General features: G+C 40.1%; 3 protein-coding genes across 3 annotated transcripts; 1 reads left to right on the top strand and 2 right to left on the bottom strand.

Annotated features, from left to right (window-relative positions):
• Positions 1 to 174: 174 nt before the first annotated feature.
• On the bottom strand, positions 175 to 11,630 carry idh2 (isocitrate dehydrogenase (NADP(+)) 2). Its single transcript, XM_068722948.1, has 11 exons — positions 11,393 to 11,630; positions 6,781 to 6,872; positions 6,174 to 6,339; positions 4,667 to 4,827; positions 3,822 to 3,965; positions 2,719 to 2,855; positions 2,376 to 2,527; positions 2,168 to 2,280; positions 1,802 to 1,899; positions 1,628 to 1,720; positions 175 to 601 (listed from the first exon to the last, which is right to left on the bottom strand). The coding sequence occupies exons 1-11, from the start codon at positions 11,505 to 11,507 to the stop codon at positions 517 to 519; spliced, it is 1,356 nt and encodes a 451-aa protein (XP_068579049.1). The 5' UTR covers positions 11,508 to 11,630; the 3' UTR covers positions 175 to 516.
• Positions 11,631 to 15,091: 3,461 nt separating this feature from the next.
• LOC137881160 (retinol dehydrogenase 11-like) lies at positions 15,092 to 18,893 on the top strand. The gene is made up of 7 exons (XM_068722949.1): positions 15,092 to 15,314; positions 16,282 to 16,422; positions 16,503 to 16,694; positions 16,783 to 16,944; positions 17,069 to 17,185; positions 17,285 to 17,489; positions 18,650 to 18,893. Exons 1-7 carry the CDS (start codon positions 15,242 to 15,244, stop codon positions 18,744 to 18,746), a joined length of 987 nt encoding a protein of 328 aa, XP_068579050.1. The 5' UTR covers positions 15,092 to 15,241; the 3' UTR covers positions 18,747 to 18,893.
• A 463-nt stretch (positions 18,894 to 19,356) lies between these two features.
• On the bottom strand, positions 19,357 to 22,758 carry ankrd34c (ankyrin repeat domain 34C). The gene is made up of 2 exons (XM_068722947.1): positions 22,510 to 22,758; positions 19,357 to 21,601 (listed from the first exon to the last, which is right to left on the bottom strand). The coding sequence occupies exon 2, from the start codon at positions 21,549 to 21,551 to the stop codon at positions 19,965 to 19,967; it is 1,587 nt and encodes a 528-aa protein (XP_068579048.1). The 5' UTR covers positions 21,552 to 21,601; positions 22,510 to 22,758; the 3' UTR covers positions 19,357 to 19,964.
• Positions 22,759 to 23,414: the final 656 nt, after the last annotated feature.

Raw genomic sequence — 23,414 nt, 5'->3', positions numbered from 1 at the left:
TCAAAAAGGGGAAGATGTTCAGCTTAAATGGAATTCTGTATTAGACATTAGTGTGGAGATAATGTTGATAGATATGTATGTACAATGTTGTGTACCAGACTGTAAAATAATAAATTTATTTACCTTTAAAATGGCTGACCTTTATTTGCTTTGAGACAACAAAAACTACCAATAGTGGGTCAAACAGTATTTATTGGCAAATATGTTTGACAGAGGCTTCAGTCCTGCCCAAGGCATTACACAGTATTGACTTATTATTACAGTACTTCACATTACAAAAATAAAACCTTATAGGACATAGTGGGACAGATAGTTGGGGAGACATAAGGTGGAAGCACAGCTCAACTATTTGATAATAACCTAATTGAACAATACATAATAATCCTATTACAGTACTTTATTTTCTCCTTCAGACAGAATGCAAGTGAATTTATTGACCTTTTAAGTTAAAAATGAGGTACAAAAACAGATGAGTGACATTTCCATCACCAGGCTAACTATATTCTTTCAAGTCTTTTACTTGCCGAGAGCTTTATCCAGATTTGTCTTGATGGCGTCGAGGAAGTCTGTGGTATTGACGTAGTGCTCGTTCAGCTTGACACTGAGAAGACAAGACAGATCAGAACATTCAGTACCATACTTTACGGAAAAAAGAGAATACTCTAGCAACGCAATCAGTTACCCTTTTTATTTTTTTCATTAGGGCTGTTGCTAGCAGGTGAGCCGAAGCAACAGCTAATGTAGTGCAGATACCGATGGTGAACAAGACGGTGCATACCTCCACCAGGATGATAAAAACATTTTCATCTGTACCTGGATCTAGATAGGACAATCCCGCAATATGTTTGTTCTTCGGTATTCAAAAACACACTCTTAATGAATATTTCACGACATTGAGAATCCTTTAAAAGTCGCCTGGATCCACATTTTGACCAGCACTGAGACAAATATATTTTTCTTACATTAAATAAAGAAGAATTTCAAACTTCATTGAAATTGTTTAAGTTTTTAAGATATCCTGAAAACACTTATTTGGGAGGTAAAAAACCCCCAAAAAACTCCCCAAACCGTACATCCTGTTGTCTACAGGAGACCACACTGGCTTAAACTCCCGTCAGCTAAAAACAAGATGGGGGCATGTTTGGGACGAGGTTTCGAGTTCCCAACCCGTTTCACATGCGGGCAGGTCAGAATCAGGGCAAATAACACCCCCTGTTTTATGTCAGGGTGTTTCACACTGATGGTTTAATCAAAAGGGAATATTTGCTTTCAAAGTTAAAAGAAGCAAATCTGCCGGTGAAAGCACCAAACATTCATTTCTGGATGCCATTACAGGTTTAAATTCGGGCTGCAGCTGATTTTTGTAGGTTGATGAATCTCCAGATTATATTCTCAAAATGTTTGGTGGATAAAATATCAGAAAATTGAGAACCACTCATTGCTATTATTCTACATGTTTCAGACTGAAATCCCAAAGAAAAACAAAACTAGTACTAGTAGCAAAAACTAGGTACATTTAATAAAGCGGATATCAAGTGTACCATCATTATCTTCGTAAATAATACACGTTTTCACGTAGTTGTTGAGTTAGCTCTGACCACTCTCTTTAACATAAGCATTAACTTACTTGGACAGGCCGTGAATGCAGCCAGCGAGGTCCTTGGTCATCGTACCACTCTCAACAGTCTCGACACACACTCTCTCCAGAGTCTGGGAGAACCTGCACAAAGACAAAGACATTTAGAAAATGCCCGTTTCATCCCAGGGTCAGTACGTTGCCTATAAAAACAACATCTCTTACTTGATAAGGTCTGGGTTGCCGTCAAGTTTGCCACGATGCTCCAGGCCTCTCGTCCAGGCAAAAATACTGGCAATGGGGTTGGTGCTGGTCGGCCTTCCCTAAAAGTACAGTTGAAGATAATGTCAACTTTTTTAACTTCTTCAAAAGAACTAGAATGTTGTTTTTAATAATCATGAATGTAAAGCATAACATATTTACTTTGTTTTGGCATCTAAGAATACTTCTCAATCTCAACTTCCCCCACATGATGGCAGTATAACCCCACAGATCACACCAGTTTAAGAGGCCATAGTTTTGGCTTCACACATTCTCCGTGTAAATGCTTTTCAATACAGAGCCATTAGCTTGATAAAGGTGGTTAGTAACCTTCTGGTGCTCGCGGTAGTGCCTGGTCACAGTGCCGTGAGCGGCTTCAGCCTCGATAGTCTTGCCGTCAGGGCACACGAGAACTGACGTCATCAATCCGAGCGAGCCAAAACCTAAAAACAGGAAACGCAAACATACTTCTCAGTATTTTGCAACAACAAAATTTCCCAAGCAGCAGTAGTCGTGTTGCTTTACAAGTCTCTCTCACCCTGTGCGAGGATATCGGACTGAACATCTCCGTCGTAGTTCTTGCAAGCCCACACAAAGGCTCCAGAAGACTTGAGCACTTGGGCGACCATATCATCAATGAGCCTGTGCTCATACCAGATCTTCAGGTTGTCAAACTCAGGCTTGTAGTGCCTGTAGGAATAAAAAAAAAACATGTTCAACTAAAGCGGCTTCTTGCTCTAATACCTCGATCAACAAAATGTAAGTGAAAATACATTTCTTTTAGTCTTGTATCTTTACGTTTTATTTTAGCAATGACGTAGAGCACACATTTAACAAAAACTGTATTTGTGTATGAAAGTAGAAAGACAGAAAACACTCACTTTTCAAAGATCTCCTGGAAGATGTCTTTAAATCGGCCATCATAAGCTTTAAGAATGGTGTTCTTGGTGCTCATGTACAGGGGCCACTTCTTGCCAATAGCATACTGGAAGCAGCTGTGGGCAAAGCCTGTGATAGACTGTTGGGGGGGAAACACAAACAGCTCACCACTGCTGTAGGCTTTTATCAGCAGTACAGGGGCTAACAACCTTCCCCATGACACGTTCAAAGCCATCTACTATGACCTCTCATGTTGTTACATCAAACAGACCCGTTCTGATGAAGGCAAACAAAACAGTAGCAAAGCAGGTTGGAAAGAGGTCGAAACGACTTCTGTGTCAAATCAAACAAAAAAAAAAAAGCCTTGGGCAGAATGTAGCAGCAGTTTCCTTAAAGCGTGAACTCAAAGGCATAAGTACTAACAAGACTAAATAGGTAGAGTTTGGGACTACTGGCAAGAATTAATAAAGTTTATATTATTTTGTATCCCTCTACATCTTACTCAGGTATGCAGGATCATTTGTTATCTTTTATCCAGAGAGAGGCATTTAGGAAACAATCGTCTCTCACGACTTTTGTAAAAGACAGAAAGAAATCTTGTGTTAAAATGAGAAAAAGATAAAGCCAAGTTATTTCTTACCGTCAACAAGTCCCATTAAAAAGACCAAAAACAAAGATTAATTGATGCCACTAACGAGCATTTTCTGTGGAGCCAAAGCCTGATATTTATTATTCCTCTGTGCCGTAGATCACCATCTACTATTACAGACATCAATGAGCCGCACCATTACGTCTGGCGACCACGTTCCTTAATTATGGCGAACATGGGAACTGTTGATCATACATATCCTGCTGCCATAAATATTCACCAGAACAAATACACCAACAACTCCTGTTTGTGTAACATCTGCTACAAACCACAGCGTCCAGCTGTTTCAGAGAAATCAGTATTTACTTCTGACACATTTTTTAGGATTAACCTAATAATCTACAGCAGGAACAAATTGGCTTGGGGCTGATTTCACAGACGCAATGGGTTAGTCGTTATTTTTTAAATGGGGTTTGTTGACAGAAAGGCAGCCTTGTCTATTAATCACACGCTCACCTCGTCGGTGTTGTACATGCCCATTCCACAGCCACCGGCAGGAAAGTCATAGACCTCCCACTCCTTTCCTGCACTACCATCAGCAGGTGAGAAGATCATCTTGAATTTTCCAGGCTGGTCCACAACAAAGTCTGTTGCTCTGTACTGTAGAGCAAACGCAGTACATTTTATTAACATTTATATATCAATTCTGAATTTATAACCGTTACATATGCACAAAACGGAGCCTGAAGAGGCTTACATCACCTTCCTCGCAAAAGGTGTGATCTATAAAAACAAACTTGAAGGGACAAAGTGTGCACTTTTAAAGTGTGCATTTGAGTTTTTATAGTGGTTTTGTGTGTAAAATCGCAGCAGTGACCACAACTGTATTTATTAATTCATGGTTTATTTGATAGGAACAGATGCGGCGCAGTTTGGAAGCACTCAGTCTGGTTGCCGTAAAATGACATATTGCGGTGACACTCGTAATGCTGCATGATGGATGCACTGTCGCTGCTAGAGGACTACATGAATGGAGGGATTAGGAGGAAGTAAGTGTTCAGGGATCACCTCACCCACAAGCGCCTCGATTTCTGTGTCCGAAAAGTACATTTCTAGGCCTTAACATTCATGAGGCGCTTTGCATTGACCATGTATAATTGAAAGTGGGTGTGTTGATAGCAGGATATGACGCTGATCCACATGCTCACATTTCCAAGTTGATTTGGGATTTACAAAAAGGAATTTGCACACTGCCAGGCATACGCACGAACGCCACCCCTTGTTTGGTCGTTACTTTGGGCTCAGAAATATAAACGTAAACTGAATTGCTACACTGTCGTCAGCATTTAGAGGAGACTCACCTGATCACCGAAGGCATGTCTGCCGATGGTGATGGGCTGCGTCCAGCCGCCAACAAGCCTGGGAATGTTGTTGCAGATGATTGGCTCACGGAAGACGGTACCGCCCAGGATGTTTCTGATGGTACCGTTGGGGCTCTTCCACATCTTCTTTAGGCTGAACTCTAAATATGAAAAATAGAAGTTACTTTTAGAACAGGATGGAGGAGGAGGTTAAACACGCTTCAGCCACCTTACAAGGAACATAAGGCCTGACCGGTCCTCTCAGATCAGGGCACAGTCCACAGGGCAATGATCTTAGTTAGAAGAGTAACGTTTGGTCTTATAAAGTTTGTTTATAAACTTATTTTGTGATAGTCTACTAGTTCTGGGCAGTATACCGGTTTTAATTTCCCTTATGATATGAATTTTTCACACCGTCATTGCAGAAACAACTGCTGTCACTCTTCAACATGCAGCTAAATATATTGTTCGCCGCTATGAGCGCTACAGTCGGAGCTCGTTGTCTTATTGAGAGGGAACCCTAATCATGGTTATAACACAACAATTAACAACCCACAACTAACTCACTTTAACAGGGCAAAACACAACGACACAACAGTTTGTGACACAAACAATTTGTAACACTAATAATTGTACATTTATAAAGTTTCACCGCCGAACGGCATGCTGGGTACAGCTCGCTAGCTAGCCCGTTAGCTAGTCTGTTGACAGCTGGGAGAGGCTCCTTTCGCTACAGTAACGTTACTTAAACAACAGAAAAGAGCAATGCAGGGTGAACACAGATGCACCAATGGAGTCTGTGCCCAAGAGAGGAGTGTTTTGGTTTTAAAAAAATCTGTGAGTTTTTTTTGCGAGTTTGGAGCCACTGTTGTTGCCGCTGGTGGTAACACGAGCAACTTACATCACCTCAGCAGAAAACGTGAGTTATTTTCATGTCTGTAATAGATGCAATCTGAAATTTACACCTTGAAAACTGCAAACCTATCTACGTCATGTTTTTACGTTTGGGTATTTTGGTTAGACACATTACCGTGTAATATGTGGTATTTGTTATAAATGTACGTAGGAAGCAGGAAGAGACAGAAGACATGCCAAACAAACAGCTGTTCACCGCTCTGGCCGGTTCTTGTTTTAAAAATGTCCGCTTAATAATTAAACGCGCAATAAAATAATTTTCGGCTTTAATTAGTTAATGCATTAACGCAACAAAAAAAAAAAATACAGTGAAACCGCCAGAATCTTACAAAATACCGCAATACAAATTTTTGGTCATACCGCCCAGCCCTATAGTCTACGTTTCTTAAGCAGTCCGTTTCTTAACCAACTTAAGCTTTTCACCATAGTCAAGTCACATGTTTGAGAAAATTATCATAATATATAATTATGTTTATTTGATAGCACTTGTAAAAGTGTAGGGAAAATCATTTCAGGTTGCGAGGCGATGGATACAAGCTAAACTGCTCTGAAACTGTAAATGTGTGGAGGCAACTAAATACTTGTTACAGACCTTCCACTCTGTCTTCGTCGGGTGTGATGGTGGCACATTTAACCGCCACGTTGTACTTCAAAGTGGCCAGGGCAGAGTCAATGGTGACCTGGTCATCAGTCTGGTCACGATACGGCAGACCCAGGTCATAATACTTCAGCTCAACATCCACATTGCTCAGGATGAGCTAAAATACACAAGAACACACACACTTAGAACATCTACACAGTAAAGAAAACTTTATTCAGTCCATTTTAAAGTAAAAGTATAAAAATCCCAAAATATGTAAAAAATATGTGATCAATGTATCGTAAAAAGGTATTTGCATGACCATTTAGATTTATGAATTACACATCCACTGTTGGAATACAATTCCAACGTTTCCTTCCTGAACCAACGCACCATCTGCTCTCTCCGGAGGCAGGCAGCCAGTGACTGAATGAAACCTCAGCGAAGCCCCTCCCCCCCACATCATACATACATAATCTTCCATAACCCTCCCCTCACATCCACGTGTCAGTCTGCAATATAAAAATAGGCGAGTCAGACAGCGTGGGCACGTTGTCCTCTGAGACTCACACCAGGGTTTGTGTGTTTACCCTTCCACCCCTGGACGCCATTTAATCACCTTCTCTTTGATGAACTCCCAGATGATCCTGGTCATCTCATCTCCGTCCATCTCCACCACCGGCTGGGCCACTTTGATGCGTTTGTCGGCATCTGACACACACACACACACACACACACACACACACACACACACACACACACACACACACACACACACACACACACACACACACACACACACACACACACACATCCAGCTTTTCATTAAAAATAAACGCTGTTTCTTTTTTTTAAGGGTCAGACTGCTGAGTAACAATCATAAACAGGAAACCTAGTGACTGGACAAAAAGAGAGAGAGAGATCCTGTTTTGCTATCTGCAGAGGACAGACACCAGTTATTTCTGCATCCTGTTTCTTTTACATTTGCCTGATAAAAACTGTGCTTCGAGAATTAGCTTTGCAACCATTAATGGCCGATACCCAAAGCCCAAAAATCAGTATTTGGACATAAAAACATCGATCTGTGCACCCCTACAGAAAATGCATCAAACATTAGCTTCTCAAATGTGAGGGTTTGCTTTTATAGAGTAATTATTAAGCTATGAATAAGTACAAAGAGTAATATCAAAGTACAACACATTTTAGTTTGCATTCTGTTTCTTACCAAAATGCATAATTTGTGAAATGTGTTGATTGCATTTCTTTCATCGTAAAACCTGTGCAACGTAAATTTATATTTGAGTAAAATACGTTTTTTTTAAACTTGCATGTTTTCAGCTAGCAGTCCTCTTCCCTGCATTTTGTTTCTTGACGCATTACTTCATTAGACAGTAGGTGGGACAGCGTGAATCTGTCAACATTGCATTGCAGCGTGCATGTGATAAATAAATCAGGACCCGCTCACTAAAACACTGCTCCATAACGCTACTAGTCAGGAAAAACTCAACAAGGTACCTCTAATCTGTAGCTCTACAAAAACAATACCAATTCAACTCTTTATTATGCAGTACGCAGCTTCTCTAACATTATAGGAAACAAACACTTTCGGACCTGAATTAAATTTTCTCTAAGCTTACTTCATGTTTAAAAATATAGCCACTTTTTAAAAAGTTGGTGTTTTTTTAAAAACTTCAATATCTCAAAGTGTTTTAATTTTCATGCCAAAAATGACTTGAGAGAGGGGTCTCTTAACTCCTCAGCTTAACGTAGATTAGTATCTCTAATCATATCTCCTCTCATCCAGCTCAGTGTGTGAGAGTTTGAGTGAATAGAAGAGTCCAGGGGGAGGTGCAGAGGATCAAGTGACTTTCAGATTTCCCAGCCAAGTTAATGCTCCCCCACTGCGACCCAAAGCCTTCCCAGAATAATGCAAGTAAACATAAAGGAGCCTGCTGGACTAGTTACACAACCAACATTTCCTTATGTTGAATTTAATAAAATAGCAAACATCCACGGATTTGTGGAGACATTTGACCTAGTTGGGATTATGAAGCCAGGGAAACACCTGTCAAAACAGCCTCTGCTCTGATCCCATGCTCCAAACATGACACATGATACATGGGGACCATGAAGAGCCGAAAATAACCTCATTGAAAAAATTCATAAGAAAGGTTGGCAGTGGAAATATTAAGTGTGTAATCATCAGGAAAAATCAAACACTTCATGAGCAGAGAAGGTGAACGGGATTTTGGTAATTTAATAATAGACTTTGTCGTTCTCCATCTGCTATTGGAACAGTACAGTTTCTGCCGCAGTGCATCATGGGTGCAGCTACTGTTACTGGCATAATTTCGGACTCGTCCAACCTAGATCTGCTATAGCAGGGCTCTACTATCACAGTGCAGGGGGAGGGGAGCTGAGTAGGTTATGTAATGTCTGTATGCATCACAAGCTGGACGCTGAAGGGTGGGCTGAATAAAAGTCATGTGGGCCCGTCTGCCACATCATTCCCACATGCATCGAGATAAGCCTGCTCACAATCTCTCCCTCTCCACCGGTAGGTTCAGACGAAGCCAGTCAGTAGCAGAAATATACAATTAACCATCAAATGGGAGACTTGCACTCAACAGCTTACTTTTAAATCATAGCTTATAGCATGTTGATAAGAGCTGTCTCTCGGCTGGGTAGTATATCAATATTATATTAATATCGGGATATTTTTCTGAAATGACACAACTGTTGTTATTTGCCTTTACTGACTTAGTCATTACAGTCACATTACTGATATTTATTTATTTATCAAAAAACTCATAAATATTTTGTAAAAGCACCAACAGTCAAGCCTATATTAAGGTATTTGATTTAATAATATCATGATATTTAATTTTCTCAATATTGCAGAGTCCTAGCTGTCTCCATTTAAAACAAAACACTAAACATAAAAAGGCAAACTCAGCATTTAAAAACAGTCAACAGTTACTTACAGTCTACACTTGGATTGAGAGCCATTCAAAATGTGTTGATACAGGTACAAATAAACTACCTTGTTCTCTGCACTGACATCAAAGAATATATATATATATATATATATATATATATATATATATATATATATATATATATATATATATATATATATCTTTGAGTGTGATATTCACATTGTTATACTTCTCCAAAGCTTCAATATTGTAGGTAGTTTTGACTCCTCCAGCTGTGAAAGAATTTGCATAAATAGTGTAAAAATGTATTTTAAACCTGAAAGTATCTGATGAAAGCATAAGTAAACAAGAATCTGGCCTAGAGTATTACGTTTTAAATACCCTGTAGCACACAGTAATTACATATAATGTGAGAACTCAACTGAGTTTGGATAATGAGATCGTGTGCTCAGGTTATGTAATATACATTAAGGGCAAGCAGCCAAAGACAGGTTGACAGCAATAACCTTTGTCTATGTAGCTTCTGTGGTTGACTTTCAACAGAAGGCCTTAAACCCATTCATGTTAATCATGTACCAAGAAAAAGGCATTCAGCAGGTAAAACCAAGCTGCAGGCAAGACTTTTGTGAGAAGGTCAGTTAATGAACTCTTGAACTGGACAGACAGAAAAAGTGGAAGCTCAAATGCAAGACTTCAAAGTTGGAGACTAACTGGAGCATTACACGATCTCTTGGTCAAATCCAGAAACAGCATGTTGTCTAATTTTATGAGCACTGGGAACATTTAAAGGGCTTGTAATAACAGTAAACAGCTGTCGGCAAAGACATGGCAACTTGTGGCTGCAATAAAAAAAACAGGAAAAAAGCAGTGTCACTCTTAATCATGCTTCTGGCTCACTGATTTATACATGATTTCTATATCACACTAAAAATACTAAAGAAAGCTGCCACACGTGCACATTAACAGATTTTACCCCATTGCAGGCATCTATAGCAGTTAAGGGTTAAAGTGTAGAGGTAAGTACACCGTTTGTTTTATCCTGGTTGTGTAAACTGGCCTACTAACAATCACCACTGATAGTAAACTACAAAGCTCATATGACAACTTGATTCAATCACACTCCAAACTACCCTTCACCTGACCCGGCTCTGTAAACACTGACTGCTGCTGATAGTTTAGGTTGAATGGAGACGTGCATCTATGCAGCACAGCAGCTTATTTGGATGCAAATCCTCGCTGTATAAGAATTTGGGGTGTCTGCAGAGCCCACGTGATAAACCTGGATCCTTGCCCCAAAGACAAAAAAAAAAAAAGCAACGGATTTTTGGTTGTTCTCCTGGTAAGGATACACATTTTTTTTTTTTTAAAGTAAAAATGTGTTTAGAGCCAACATTAAAGTAACAAGCCGCAGTGGGTTTTACAGTCGTAGTGCAAGGATCAGATGTGGTGAAATAAACAACCCAGATGGAAAACATTAAGTAGGACAGCGGCAGCCATTGCTCTCTATAGCGGAGCCTCGTATGCGGTAGCTGACCTTGGTAAAAGTTTTCCAACTCAGTGTCGCACGAATGTCATGATGGCTGAAGAGCAGCTCATCACTTTGGATTTGGACCACAGATTTAACTTGATTAGGAGTGACAACCACAGTGTTTTAGCCCCCGGCGAGGAGAAATAAAATGTCCGCACAGCTAAAAAACGGAAGATTCCTTTTATTCATTCGGTGCCAGTTTTCGCACCGCAATTCTCTCCCTGATGTATTGAGTCTTTTTAGGAAAAGCGGGGTGTAACAATTATGCTTTTCTTGCCCTGTCGCGTTTGTTTTGTTAGTGGTAGTAGTATTTATTTAACGGTGTCAGTCATTAAAGTGACAACACGGTCTTCAACCGTCCCTTAAACTTTGGATGTGGAAGACAAAGACGGCTATCCCCCCGGCTTCTCGGTTCTCTGTCTCGGACCTCATCTCTCTCGACGCCTACGACATGCGGATTGTTTAAACAACTGGCAGTCAACACGAGCATTAAACTATTATTAAGACACCGGAAAGCGTTTAGAGCATCGTTGGCTACGAACCCCAATAGTACTGTTAGTACCGCTACCAGCAAACGCCAGTTGGCTAACGTTAGCTGCGTAGCTCGCGCGGCACCCAGCTTCTAACCCAACGGCTGGCTGATGTTGTCGACAACGTTACAACAGCCAACCAACCTCGGCTACATTAAAAAGCACAATCTTGACACAAAGCTACCGTTAACACAAAGATGCTGAGAATCACCCGGGTTATCTCTCTCCACTCACAGTTTCTTTGTTGCAAGGTCTGGCAATTTGAAGCCGGCGCAAGCACCGCGGGGTTTCTGGAGAAGGCAGCGGCAGACCTCGATAGAGAGCTGAGGACTTTCAAATATCCAGCCATGTTTTCCCCTGGCTTGATTCACTTTTGAGGTTTACACTCGACGAAACTCAGAGGAGAAGAGAGGGCAAAACGATTTGAGTCTCTCTGCAATATAGTGAGCAGCAGAGGCAGCACCGCCCTTCTTCACCTCACCGGCGGGACACGCTGGTTACTACGTCAGAGTCGCACAGACACAGAGGAGGGACCGAGAATAAATAGCTGTTAAACTCTACGGCTTCACCTCCGTCTAGACAACAGTCCAGAGCAGGTTAAACCCTGAGCCTCTCACGACCTGAAGGGAAGGTCACCACCTGCCATCACTGCTAAATACATTAAATGTATAGCTTCTTCATTTCTTCCCTCACAAGCCCAATACCCACACTCTGTAATGGCTGTAGAGATGTGACACATTGATTCCCCCAATATGTTTGAAGACATGTTACTGTTCTACACAAACACTTGGGTGTGCAATGCATATTGTGCACATAGAAAATGCAATCTAGTGACTAGAATGCCACCTCCATAAAGTAGCAGAACTCACAATATAAAATATTAAAGATAAAAATGTAAGCAGCAGTAGATGAAATGTTCTACCTTCTCAGGTGATGACACCTGATGATATTTCTATTAGACTTGAGAAGCTCCCCATAGCCATAGGAGGCATTGTTCTGTATTCACAGGCTGAGTGGTAGCCTATACTCTGTGAACTTGATATGTCAAATCAATGAAGAAATCCCCTTATAGAGCTTGCCAACACATGTCCCATGTGACTTGTTGAATGCCTGTTGCACTCAATTGTGTGTATGCAGGACTATTATAATTCATCAGCCAATTTAGACTGCCCACAACATGTACACTTATCTGATTGTCTATGCCTCCTCCACAGATAACCTACTGAAGGTTAATATGACCCATTATTATGCAGACATATAACTTATTGTGTAGGTTAAAAGCAATGTAATAGTAACTAGTCCTAAATATGTGAGTTAGTTGAAGAAAAACATTATGTAATGTTAGATGGATGAGAACTCATTGAAATGCACATCAAAGAAAAAAACTGCATAAGTCAACATATTTCAAATACAGCAATATAAATAATTAGTAATCATAATGCCACCGTTATAAGTGTCAGGAAACCATTTAGAAGACTATGACTGTCTAACATTTGCACATCCTCAATATAGCAGGTCTAAAGAATGACTATATGCTGTGAGTTTATTAAGCTGTAAAAATAAATAAATAATAAACTTCACAGCTAAACTGATCAAATCTATTTGGCTACATTTCCAAAAGTGGATAATAAATATGAAGTAGCTATTTACCTTGTTAAAAATCCAGACAATAGAGAAATGTACAATGTGCAACAATATAACTTGATATATGTGTATTGTTTATTGAGCTTTGATGAAAATGTTCACACATTTATCAGAGAAACTACAAATATACAGTGCATTCGGATCAGAAACTACAAACCGATAAAGATATTTGCCCAGACCAATACTTTTTTGTAAAAAACATAAAAAGTACAAGGCCACAGGATTTAGTTTATTAGTAAAAAAATATGGAGCAGGAGTAAACTCAAGCAAACATTAAAAACTGACAAAGAGATTTATTGAGATCCCCTAGCATCTGCAGGATGGGTACAGGATAGTCACATTCCAAAAAGTCTCAGCAGAGGGCCCTCTAATTTTAGCAGGGGAAGGTTACCATACTGGGAGAGAAGTGTGCTGTGCAGTCACATGACGGGGTTGGTGGTGAGCCAGCAAGAGAGACATCCTGCAGGTCACCTCTGAAGTACTCTTTCATTTGAGAATAGAGGGGCCTGCATTGACAAAAGTCAGATATGCTATGTCAAATACAAATGTCTATAAACCAAAAATGTCTTGTGTTGTATGAAAAATACAACATTCTTCAAATATGTGTTTATAACGTTATGGGGAAGGTCAGTTTCTTGTCCCTGAAGTGCAGAGTTTTGTCCTGCACATGTAATGAGAGACTGTAACTCATGTTATTGCGGTCAGACTTGGCAGTGTAATTACATAATCTTTTGACTTTCAACTTCAACTTTTGACCCTTTGGTATGTAAACAGTGTGCACTTGCTGTCCACCTTCACATGCACGCTCAGATGTCACCCTGTAAACCCCAAGGACAAAGCTCTATATTAAGTCCTTGTACAGACTCATAATGGTGGAGTAGCCTATTGTGCTTTAAAGTTAAGAAAAGAGCGAGGACATATTGAGCCGCCACATTAAAACTTAACACTCATCAATAAGCAAGGAACTAAATTATTTATTTGAAGAGTTAGTTGCTCAGCTGCAGCTTTGATCAGAGTTTAATTCAGATCTGAGGGTGTAATGCTATTATTACTGTCAACTTGCTGCTGCTTTCCCTTTTGTCTGCTCGTACAGCAGCAGAGAGACATCTTAATTTGCTCGTAGGAGTTTAGGATATAATTTGATGCTATATAAAGTACTTCCCCAGTGTTCTTAGATTTGATTGGTAACTGTGGGTATAAAAAATAAAACATGGTCTTGGGCCTGATATGATGTATGTGCTCCATCTACTGGACTCCTCTAGAAGGCCCTGAGACTGTGTTGGTGAGCCTACACTGACCTCTGCTGGAGGATTTGTGTGTATTTCAGATTATGGATTTGTTCATTTACCACCAACATGTAATGTTATATAAAGGACCTGAGCAGCAACTACAATTTTAACTTATTTGTCCCCATGGGGTCTTGAAGCAGGGGCAAACACAGATTAAACATATATATATATATATATATATATATATATATATATATATATATATATATATATATATATATATATATATATATATTAATAATATTAATTTAAAAAACAGATGTTTAAACCCTAACACAAGCTGCAATGTGCAATAGAACGTGTGTATTGTGACATGTAACATAAAACCTGGAGCTCAGCCATCATTATCAAAACCAGTCATCTGATGTGAAAACACCGTCACAGTAAGCTTCCAGTAAGTTTGAGGAGATATTTTAAGATTTCTTTACTTATCTACAGGCCTTAATGTGCTTCCCTTGACTACCTTGGTGATCATGGTATAAGCTACAATGATGTACCAACAGGTCTGTAGTTTTTGATCCAAAACATGGGATCCCGAGTGAAGCAACATCGAGTGATGCTTTAAACATGTTAAAACTCATCATTTTAGCCTCGCTTTTATTTGGAACTTATTCTCTTTTTTAAATATATTTACTTCAGCTCATCTAGGAAAATTATGATAATTAACATTATAACGACTGCAGTGGTTATGGTAATGATAATTGCTGTTGTTACTGTTATATTTCTATTTCACCTTATTGTATTTAATTGTAATTTCGTATTTTAATTTGTAATTGTTTTTGTATTTTGCTTCTCTTTTTACATTTATTTAAATGTTTAAACTGTTCTTTTTATTATTATTATTATTATTATTAGAAAGAGTCCAAAATAGCATCAGAAGTTTTAAACTGTTCGTGAAAATATTATTTAGAAGATAATTAACAAGAAGAACCAATAGGATTCGTCAATCGGACGACAGTAGGCGGTACTTCCTGGAGGAAGCTTGAGTTGTTAGCTGTTATACACGTGAACTGTGGTGGTCGTGTCTTCTTGTTGGTTTGGGGTAATTGTGTAGCTCATACGGAAGAGACCGTAGTTAAACAGAAATACAACTGCAATCGAACTTAAAGTGGGAACATTTTAAGTTGTAGAAACAGTGGAAGGATTGACGATGCAGACCTTCACAGCGATGAGATCGTTTGTTGCCCAGTATCCTAAAACCTTTGCTGTGGTCACAGTAGCAGGTAACAACAGCCAGCTCTGATCTCGTCTGTGTGCTCACTCACTGATACGCTAATGATAATGAACTGTACAGTCTGTAATAGTTCATTTAATGCACGGGGCTCATGCAAACGCTGAGGTAGTTTACTTGTTATTAGAATGAATGAGATAGCATGCTTAGAAAATGACAATTGAACGTCCATTCATTTTCCTACAAGTTCATATTCTCAAAAATTACTTAATTAAAACGTAAAACTACGTGTTTTGGGGAATCATTTGACATTTTAGTTGTTGCTGTGTAATTGCTGCATTAGAGCACAGCTGCAACATTAGTACACACTTACTAGCCCATAATATAAACTAACAATGAGAGCTTTCATTATACTTAACAAATTATTGATTTGATTGTTGCCTCGATTGTTTTCGATATGGTCACGGGATGTAATATATGACAAATAAATTGTCAGGGATAAAAACACAATAAAGCTAACATTTCCATTGTTGTCCTCTTTAAGAATGGGATCCTGAAGACAATACAAACAGCCCAAAGTGAATTATACAATCAGACAAAACAAAGTTATTGGAGCACACAAGACAGACTTTCTAAGGCGTTTTAGAAGTTGACCTAATGGATTCATCTTTTATTTTATGCATTTCTAAAGACATTTCCAAGGGCCTAAATTGACATCTTGAATTGTTTTCAGGAACTCCACTTACACTAATAAAAAGAAAGAAGGAAAAGCAAACAATGTTATTTTGTATGAGAGGCTGGAACCAGCTTCAGTCATTTTCTTCAAGCCAATATTTGGCATTTTTGCTTGAAGAATTACTAAAACGATTAATTGATTAACAAAATAGTTTTCAGTAGTTTGGATTTAAATCCGTTGACAATTGAAGATATATGGTACAAAATGTAAAGTTGCGGTTCGGTGAACAGTTTTTCTCGTTAAGGGTGCAGAGGTATTTTAACCGCTGTGTACGCTCTGACAGGAGCGGGACTATTTGGTGTGCAGAAATGGATGGCAGGTGGAGTGTGTCATAGCAAAGCCTCGCTGGAGGGAAAGACCGTCTTGATCACCGGAGGCAACACTGGGATTGGCAAAGAAACAGCTGTTGACCTGGCTAAAAGGGGTTAGTGACTTATCCTGGTTTCATATTTTGGCTATATCTAATTCAATTTGAAATGTAAAGGATTTGCTGCTGTGTTTCAGGCGCAAGAGTCCTTCTGGCCTGTAGAGACATGGACCGAGCCAATAAAGCTGCAGAAGAGGTGAAGAAGAGGAGCGGAAATGACAATGTTATTGTCAAAAAGTTGGACTTGGCATCTCTACAGTCAGTGCGACAGCTAGCCAAAGACGTCCTAGCAAGTGAAGAGAGGCTGGATATTCTCATCAATAATGCAGGTAGATGTGTAAATCACATCTGACCACTGATGCTGTGATATATCCAACAGCTTTGAGACTTTTATTTACTTTTAAATATTACTTTTAGGTGTTATGAGCTGCCCAAAATGGCAAACTGAAGATGGCTTTGAAATGCAGTTTGGTGTGAACCACCTGGGCCACTTCCTTTTAACAAACTGTCTGTTGGATCTCCTGAAGAAGTCGGCTTCCAGCCGCATCGTCACAGTCTCCAGTTTAGCTCATCAGAGAGGTTCAATTTTTTTCTCTGTTTCTATTTCACTTCAAGAGATGTAGATTTGTATTCTCTATCAGGAATGCCATCCTTTTCAGTGTAATTTAATTTAAATACCACATCTGTGAATGCTGCTCAACAGGTCAAATCTATTTTGATGACATACATCAGGAGAAAGATTACCGCCCTTGGAAGAGCTATGCACAAAGTAAACTAGCTAATGTCCTATTTACAAGAGAGCTGGCTAACAAGCTGCAAGGTATGGAAACATTTTATATCTCCCACCAGACATTACACAGTTTTTAGTAAACTATCCATAAAGTGGATACATTATGTCCTATGTCTTGTCATCTTGCAGGTACCGGAGTAACTACATACAGCCTCCACCCTGGTGTAATCCGGACGGAGCTCGGTCGGCACTTCTGGCCCACAATGCCCCTTTGGAAGAGAGTTGTGTACACACCACTCATGTTCTTCATCAAGTCTCCAACAGAAGGGGCTCAGACCACCATCTACTGCGCTGTGGAGGAAAGCCTGCAGAATGAAAGTGGACTCTACTACAGGTCGGTCATTGTAAATCAGTAGCTGGTAGTTTCATTATTAGAGCTGAGACAGCCACTATCAATACAACATAATCAATATATCGAGATTTGGGGGCGATTCCCTGGCACCAATATCGCTTTACATTCTATTACACTCGTGGCCGGTTAAACCTGCTCAGGAGCCCCACAGCAAAAACAATATGCTGAGTTTACCTGACAATGTTTTAGCAAACAATTGTTTATTAATCCAGCGGACACAGAGTAAAATGCACAAACACGAGTATTCATTTTGGTTTCACGTTCCTGGCCACCTGATGAATGTCCATTAACTCCTGAGGGGAATTTATTTCTTTTTAGCTGCTAAATGTTCCGCTATGTTCACAAGCAAGTCGCTAACTTGTTGTTTGGTGCTGGCCAGGTAGCATACAGTGTGCTTATCAGAGCTTTCTTTTGCTGAAAACAGTTGCCTGCTGCAGGTGGAAACTAATTTGATGAGAGCAGAACTGCGGGCCACAGCACCAAAAGATTGATCTAAAATAGATTATAATAGTGCTGGGGGGGGGGGGGGGACTGAATAGGTGGGGATTTGCATCTACAAGCGACCCCTTTCAAATTCTACACACAGCACAGTAATAATTAATGTTCATGTTGTTTCCAAAATATTGATCAGTACAACTTTAAAACTAGATTTTAGCACAGGGATCCATGTCAAGACTGGGCGTCAAGATCAGGTAACAAAAGAGGAATAAAGGCCCTTATCAAGTCAGTGGATATTGTGCTTTAGTGGTGCTTATTCCCAAATTAAAATAACAGGTAATTCAATTACAGTACCACAAACCGATGGCCACCTGAGGACAGTCAATACAAAATATTGATCAATTCCTGTTTTGTGGAAAAACAATATGCTGGCAGTGGTAAATATCCCTCTAAATAGTCATGGGAATATGTCATTATGTTGCTTATCATATAATCATATGAATTACTGTCAGTATCTTGTACAGAATACTATAGCACCTATGCAGTATTCTGTCCCAGATCCCGTCCTGTATTGTTAGTGACCCTGTGATTTCCATCCTTATTCATCATTGTATCCTGATTGAGAATTGGTCCTTGTGAATAAATCAGCACTGTAGTAACGGATCGAGCCACATGTTTAAGACTCAATTCTGCCCTGATTGCAGCGACTGCGCCCTTAAAACCGCAGCCCCTCAGGGTCTGGATGATGAAGCTGCCAAGAAGCTGTGGGATCTGAGTGCCTCTATGGTTGGTCTGATATAATCACAGTGACATCGATGATGATCGTCATCATCTTCATAGTATCAACGGACTGCCTGAGGAAGAACTGGTGCTCTTTCTAATGAGCATCTGTGTGGCTGCTAGCAGCTGAGCGCCTACTTAATAAAACAAATGAGTAAACACACAGAATGTCACTAGTGATAGACATTTATTCAGAATATACAACAAACTAATTGCAAAAATACTATGGATTTAATTATGTTTTCTTTTTTCTTAAACAGTAGCAATGCTTCACAGGTAAGTTACATGGAAGCAGTAAGATCTTTAGTTTTGATTGCCATTAGCGTGAAATGACATTTTAATTGACAAGTTTCACCACTGCCTGTGTTGACTAAGGGCTCGAATGTCATGTATGTTACTTGATTTCATCAAATAAGAATTACGTGTGCTTTGAAGGTTTTTTGTAACACTGTTGAGAGCAACATTTTCATTTTTTTTTCTCCTGGGCAATAAAGTGCTGTTATACATAGCCCATCATTTTACCTGTTTGTTAAGGCATGTTTTTCATTCATTCACATCACGTATATTCATTTCGGTTCTTGTGAGACCAACAATATTGAAATAAAACACATTTTGGTTACATCATCATGAATTAAAAATGCTTCTAATACATTAAATGTATCTGTCCACTCTTTTTTTTTTTTTTTTTTTTTTAGGTTTCTTTATCTTGAAGGCACTTTGTACAAATTTGCTACAAACAGTCAAATCTCATCTTACTCAAAGCTACATCTCAGACAAGTGCATCACATTTTTCTTTTAAAATAAAAAATCCATTAATAATGGTTCTAATTACATTTGCACAATGTGCACCCAAGTGGCCTGCTGGCTACAAATGGACCCTGTATGTTCCCTACGCATTACATTACCATGTAATAGAGCTAGTTCAGAGGCAAAGTACCATGTCTTGGCATTTACATTCAAAACTGTAATACATATACAGCAGATGTTGTGAAGTCAAAATATGATAAACCTTAAGGTTGGGTGTAACACAGGGAAGAAGTCTATCTATATTGCTCAGTTTCATTATATATATATATATATATATATATATATATATTTTATTTTTTTATAAATTATACATTATTCAACATCTAGATGGCTGTGAGTCTACACAGCGGAACCTATGGATGTACTTCCTGACAATTTATGTTGCTAACAGTTCTACTCCCACAATATGTGCTGCATAAACACCATCACTAACTAATGAGCTATCTCTTCAAAATCAGAAAGCTGCTTCATCTGCTCCACTTGCATAGAGTGCCTTCTCACAAGTATTTTCTTGGACTTGAGGCCACCTCTCTTTGGTGTGTTTGGTGCTACTGGAGCTATAGATCTAATACCTGTGGCCAGAGGTGAGGAGGGCTTGCTACTAGCCCCGATGTCAGGGATGGGAGGGTTCGGGTTGATGTTGAGAGGGGGCAGGTGGCCAGGCCTGGTGTGGGAGATGTGGTCCAGCAGCAGCGTGCCCGAGCCTCTCCTCTCCAGGAGACCTGGTGCACGTCTGTGTGCTGTGCTGGGAGAGGACGTGCTGGCGTTGCTGTCTAGAGATTCTCTGGAGCTAGTTAGCATCGCTAGAGGAGAAGTGTTCAGTTTCCTTCGCTCCACTGGGACCTTAGGAGAGTCTAACATGGCAGAGCCTGAGTAGAGCTGTGAGTCTGAGTCATAGTGATCGTTCCCCAGATGTCTCTTATGCACTGTGTCTCTCAGACTGGCAAGTCCACTGCTGCAACTGCTGCTCTCCTGCTCCGTGGGCACAGTGCTGCGCCGTGCCAGCGGCTGGTGCTGGCCTAGAGATCTCTCATATGAGGCTTTGGACGTTGGAGGAACTGATATCGAGGTTGTCATTTTGCAGGGTTGTTCACCCACCAGTGGGAAAAAGCTGTCCTTTCCATCCACACTGCTCTGTCGAGATAAAGCTGACCTCTTATTCAGAGAGAGTCCATTAACCCCTGCGACGACATCCTCATCGGAGCTGGCTTTTTTGCTCTCTTCATGGGCGGCTGCAGCCAGGACTGAGGGAGCAATCAGCCCCCAAGGCTCTGACTGCAGCCTCTTCAGCTGAGGCAAACGTGCGCGTTTGGGGTTTGCAGGCCGGCGCGTTGGAGACGTGGGCCCGTTGGCGAGCTTTGCAGCTGAACTGGAGGTTTTCAGCTTGGTATGGAAACTGAAAACTGTGTTTTGTTGCTCTTGCTCAGGTGTGGGCGATGCAGTGACGTTGATATCAGACGGAGAGGTGCAGTATGCTGGGGAGGACTTGTCATCCAGCTCTGGTGATGGGGGGACATTTAGGTACTGTTTGGTTGTTTTAGTGCCAGATGGCGACTTGTCTGTGGTGATTATGATGACCTCCTTGCCTTTAGCTTTGCACGCATCCAAGAGCAGTTTTAGTGTCTCCTTATCGTCGGCATTGATGGCGTAGACCAGGGCTGAGGCCCCGCTCCTGTCCTCCAGACTGGGGTCAGCTCCATTGCTCAGCAGGTGATCCACCACCTCGTGTCCAGCCTTGTGGCTGCAGGCTTGCATTAGAGCCGTCCTACCAGCTTTGTCCTGTATGTTGGGGTCTGCCTGGTTGTCCAGCAAATATTTCACCAGCTTTGACTTGCTCACACTCTGCTGGTCAGTGTGTGTGGACATGCAGGCCACCATGAGTGGTGTCTCTCCACGTTCATTGCTCTCGTTGATATATGCGCCTCCATCCAACAGGAGCCTGGTGAGTCTCAAGCGTTTGAGCCACACCGCCTTCAGGAGTGAATTTCCATCTGTCCGCAGCTCCAGTATATCTGCCATCTCCCAGCCAGTCACAGATCGTCTCAGTGTTGAATTTACAGCTCACTGCCCTTTGAAGAAAACATAGAAGTGGTTAACGCTCATGTTGTTTGTTTCTCTGTTTTGCTAAATCACCACCAGCAGGTGGCAGTCTGTTACAACGAAAAGGTTATAGACATAACTTACTGTTCCAGAATCCTGATATAGGAAATATATATTCTTCATATAGAAATGACGGTAATGTGTTGAAAATGTATTTTTTTTCCACAGTGGAAACTAATCATGGCCATGCCCAGAAATCCTCATGCACGAGACAGCAAGGTAACAGCACCTGTTTGATTCTCAAACGATGGATGATCATGAGATTTGGATATCAAAATCAAAGTTTATCTCATTATCTCTGCCAAGACAGGAGCTCGCGTTTGTCTTTTTCCATCATATTTATGAAAGCGACGAACAACGACGAACAAAAGCATCCATCGCCCTGTGAGAGCGCACATACACCAGGCGTGTTCATCTTTTTCTAAAAATGTATGCAAGAGACTGTACGACAACGAGATTTATTTTAAATATCTAAAAAATAAAAAAATAGTGACAACACAATCTGCTCAGACAGGCGACATGAAATATCACCCCCATGTGAGGCGGGGGAGTCGCTGTCCATGGTTCTCATCTTGGATAACTTGGCGACTGAAACGCGCTCCATTACAAATGATTTGGTTCGTCGTCTGTTTCTCCGGGAAATCCGGCATTTGAAATTGTGTTTATTGTGTAAATGTAAATTCAAATTGTATATGACATTATACATACATCTCATGTTAAGCGTAATGTAATAGGTGAATCCTATTTTTACCAGCCTCCTCAAAGACGAAGAAAGCAGAGACGCAAGACATAAAGTTGAATTAATTAAATTTAGTTTTCAATCATTTTGTATTTTAATAATTTTGCAGAGTAACTTAATGTCTGCTAATTGTCTTACCTGATCAGAGAAGAGGTTTCCCATGCTCAAAGTACCCAGTGCTTTCTCATGTAAGAGGGAAGAAATCGGGGGGAAATTAATGATTCAAAGAGAAAGTTTGTTGCAGTTCTTCGCAATATCCCTATTTTTCAGCTGCGACTGTTCCCATCGATGCGTCCTAGTTTAGTTTACAGGGCGCCGTACCTCTCTGGACATGAGCGGTGTGGCTTTTGTTATGGAGGCTCACTACATCAGTCCAATGGGGAGTATTCCTTTCACTGCGCACTCAAGGATCACAACCTGGAGGTGCTGCGGGTTATAAATAACTTACTTTCTTGCTTCTTGAATGAAACGTGTATTCTCTTGACGTCAGAGTAGTCGACCTAAAATAAATTGATGATGAAAACCTCTGTCCTGATTTTCATAACTGCAGCACACAAACAAAACTAGCGCTACCTCCCAAACACATGTAAATGTTCTGCGTGTGTGTATTATTATTTGAATAATTTCAAAAGGACAATTTGTAAATGAAAGCAGCTGACACTGTTTGGCTTTCACATGAGATAAATGAGGAATAACAGCTCACTGAATATTATTTTTATCCTTTTATAAATGTCTGAATTCATGCCTCAAATAGTAAGCCAGAGGTATAAATAAGATTTAATCTGTCTGCAGTGGGGAACATCAGTGCCAGTTGTTAGAATAAAGACAGTCTTCCTACCCACTACGTAATAAAGGGCATATATATATATATATATATATATATATATATATATATATATATATATATATATATATATATATATATATATTGCACAATTAAAGAGACCAAAACTTGTAGCAGCCATCACAGCTATACAGCCTAATAGGGACATTTCTATTTTTAGGTTGCTATGAGACAGCACAGAAGCAGTTTCTAATGAGAA

The sequence above is a fragment of the Cebidichthys violaceus genome, unplaced genomic scaffold (genome assembly GCF_023349555.1).
Source record: "Cebidichthys violaceus isolate CVI_PGR_0920_01 unplaced genomic scaffold, fCebVio1.0.p SCAF_3, whole genome shotgun sequence".
Lineage (NCBI taxonomy): Eukaryota > Metazoa > Chordata > Actinopteri > Perciformes > Stichaeidae > Cebidichthys > Cebidichthys violaceus.
Note: the sequence above shows the minus strand (reverse complement) of the source record. Positions and strands in the feature narration are given on the sequence as shown.

Excerpts from the sequence above, each read along its gene's own strand:
- ankrd34c (XM_068722947.1), bottom strand. The coding sequence starts at position 21,551 with ATGGCAGATATACTGGAGCTGCGGACAGATGGAAATTCACTCCTGAAG.
- LOC137881160 (XM_068722949.1), top strand. The coding sequence starts at position 15,242 with ATGCAGACCTTCACAGCGATGAGATCGTTTGTTGCCCAGTATCCTAAA. Across the intron at positions 17,186-17,284 it reads GCTGGCTAACAAGCTGCAAG|GTACCGGAGTAACTACATAC; the intron begins GTATGGAAACAT and ends GTCATCTTGCAG. Across the intron at positions 17,490-18,649 it reads GAAAGTGGACTCTACTACAG|CGACTGCGCCCTTAAAACCG; the intron begins GTCGGTCATTGT and ends CCCTGATTGCAG.
- idh2 (XM_068722948.1), bottom strand. The coding sequence starts at position 11,507 with ATGGCTGGATATTTGAAAGTCCTCAGCTCTCTATCGAGGTCTGCCGCT. Across the intron at positions 2,856-3,821 it reads GCATGTACAACACCGACGAG|TCTATCACAGGCTTTGCCCA; the intron begins GTGAGCGTGTGA and ends CCCCCCCAACAG. Across the intron at positions 602-1,627 it reads TGCATTCACGGCCTGTCCAA|TGTCAAGCTGAACGAGCACT; the intron begins GTAAGTTAATGC and ends TTGTCTTCTCAG.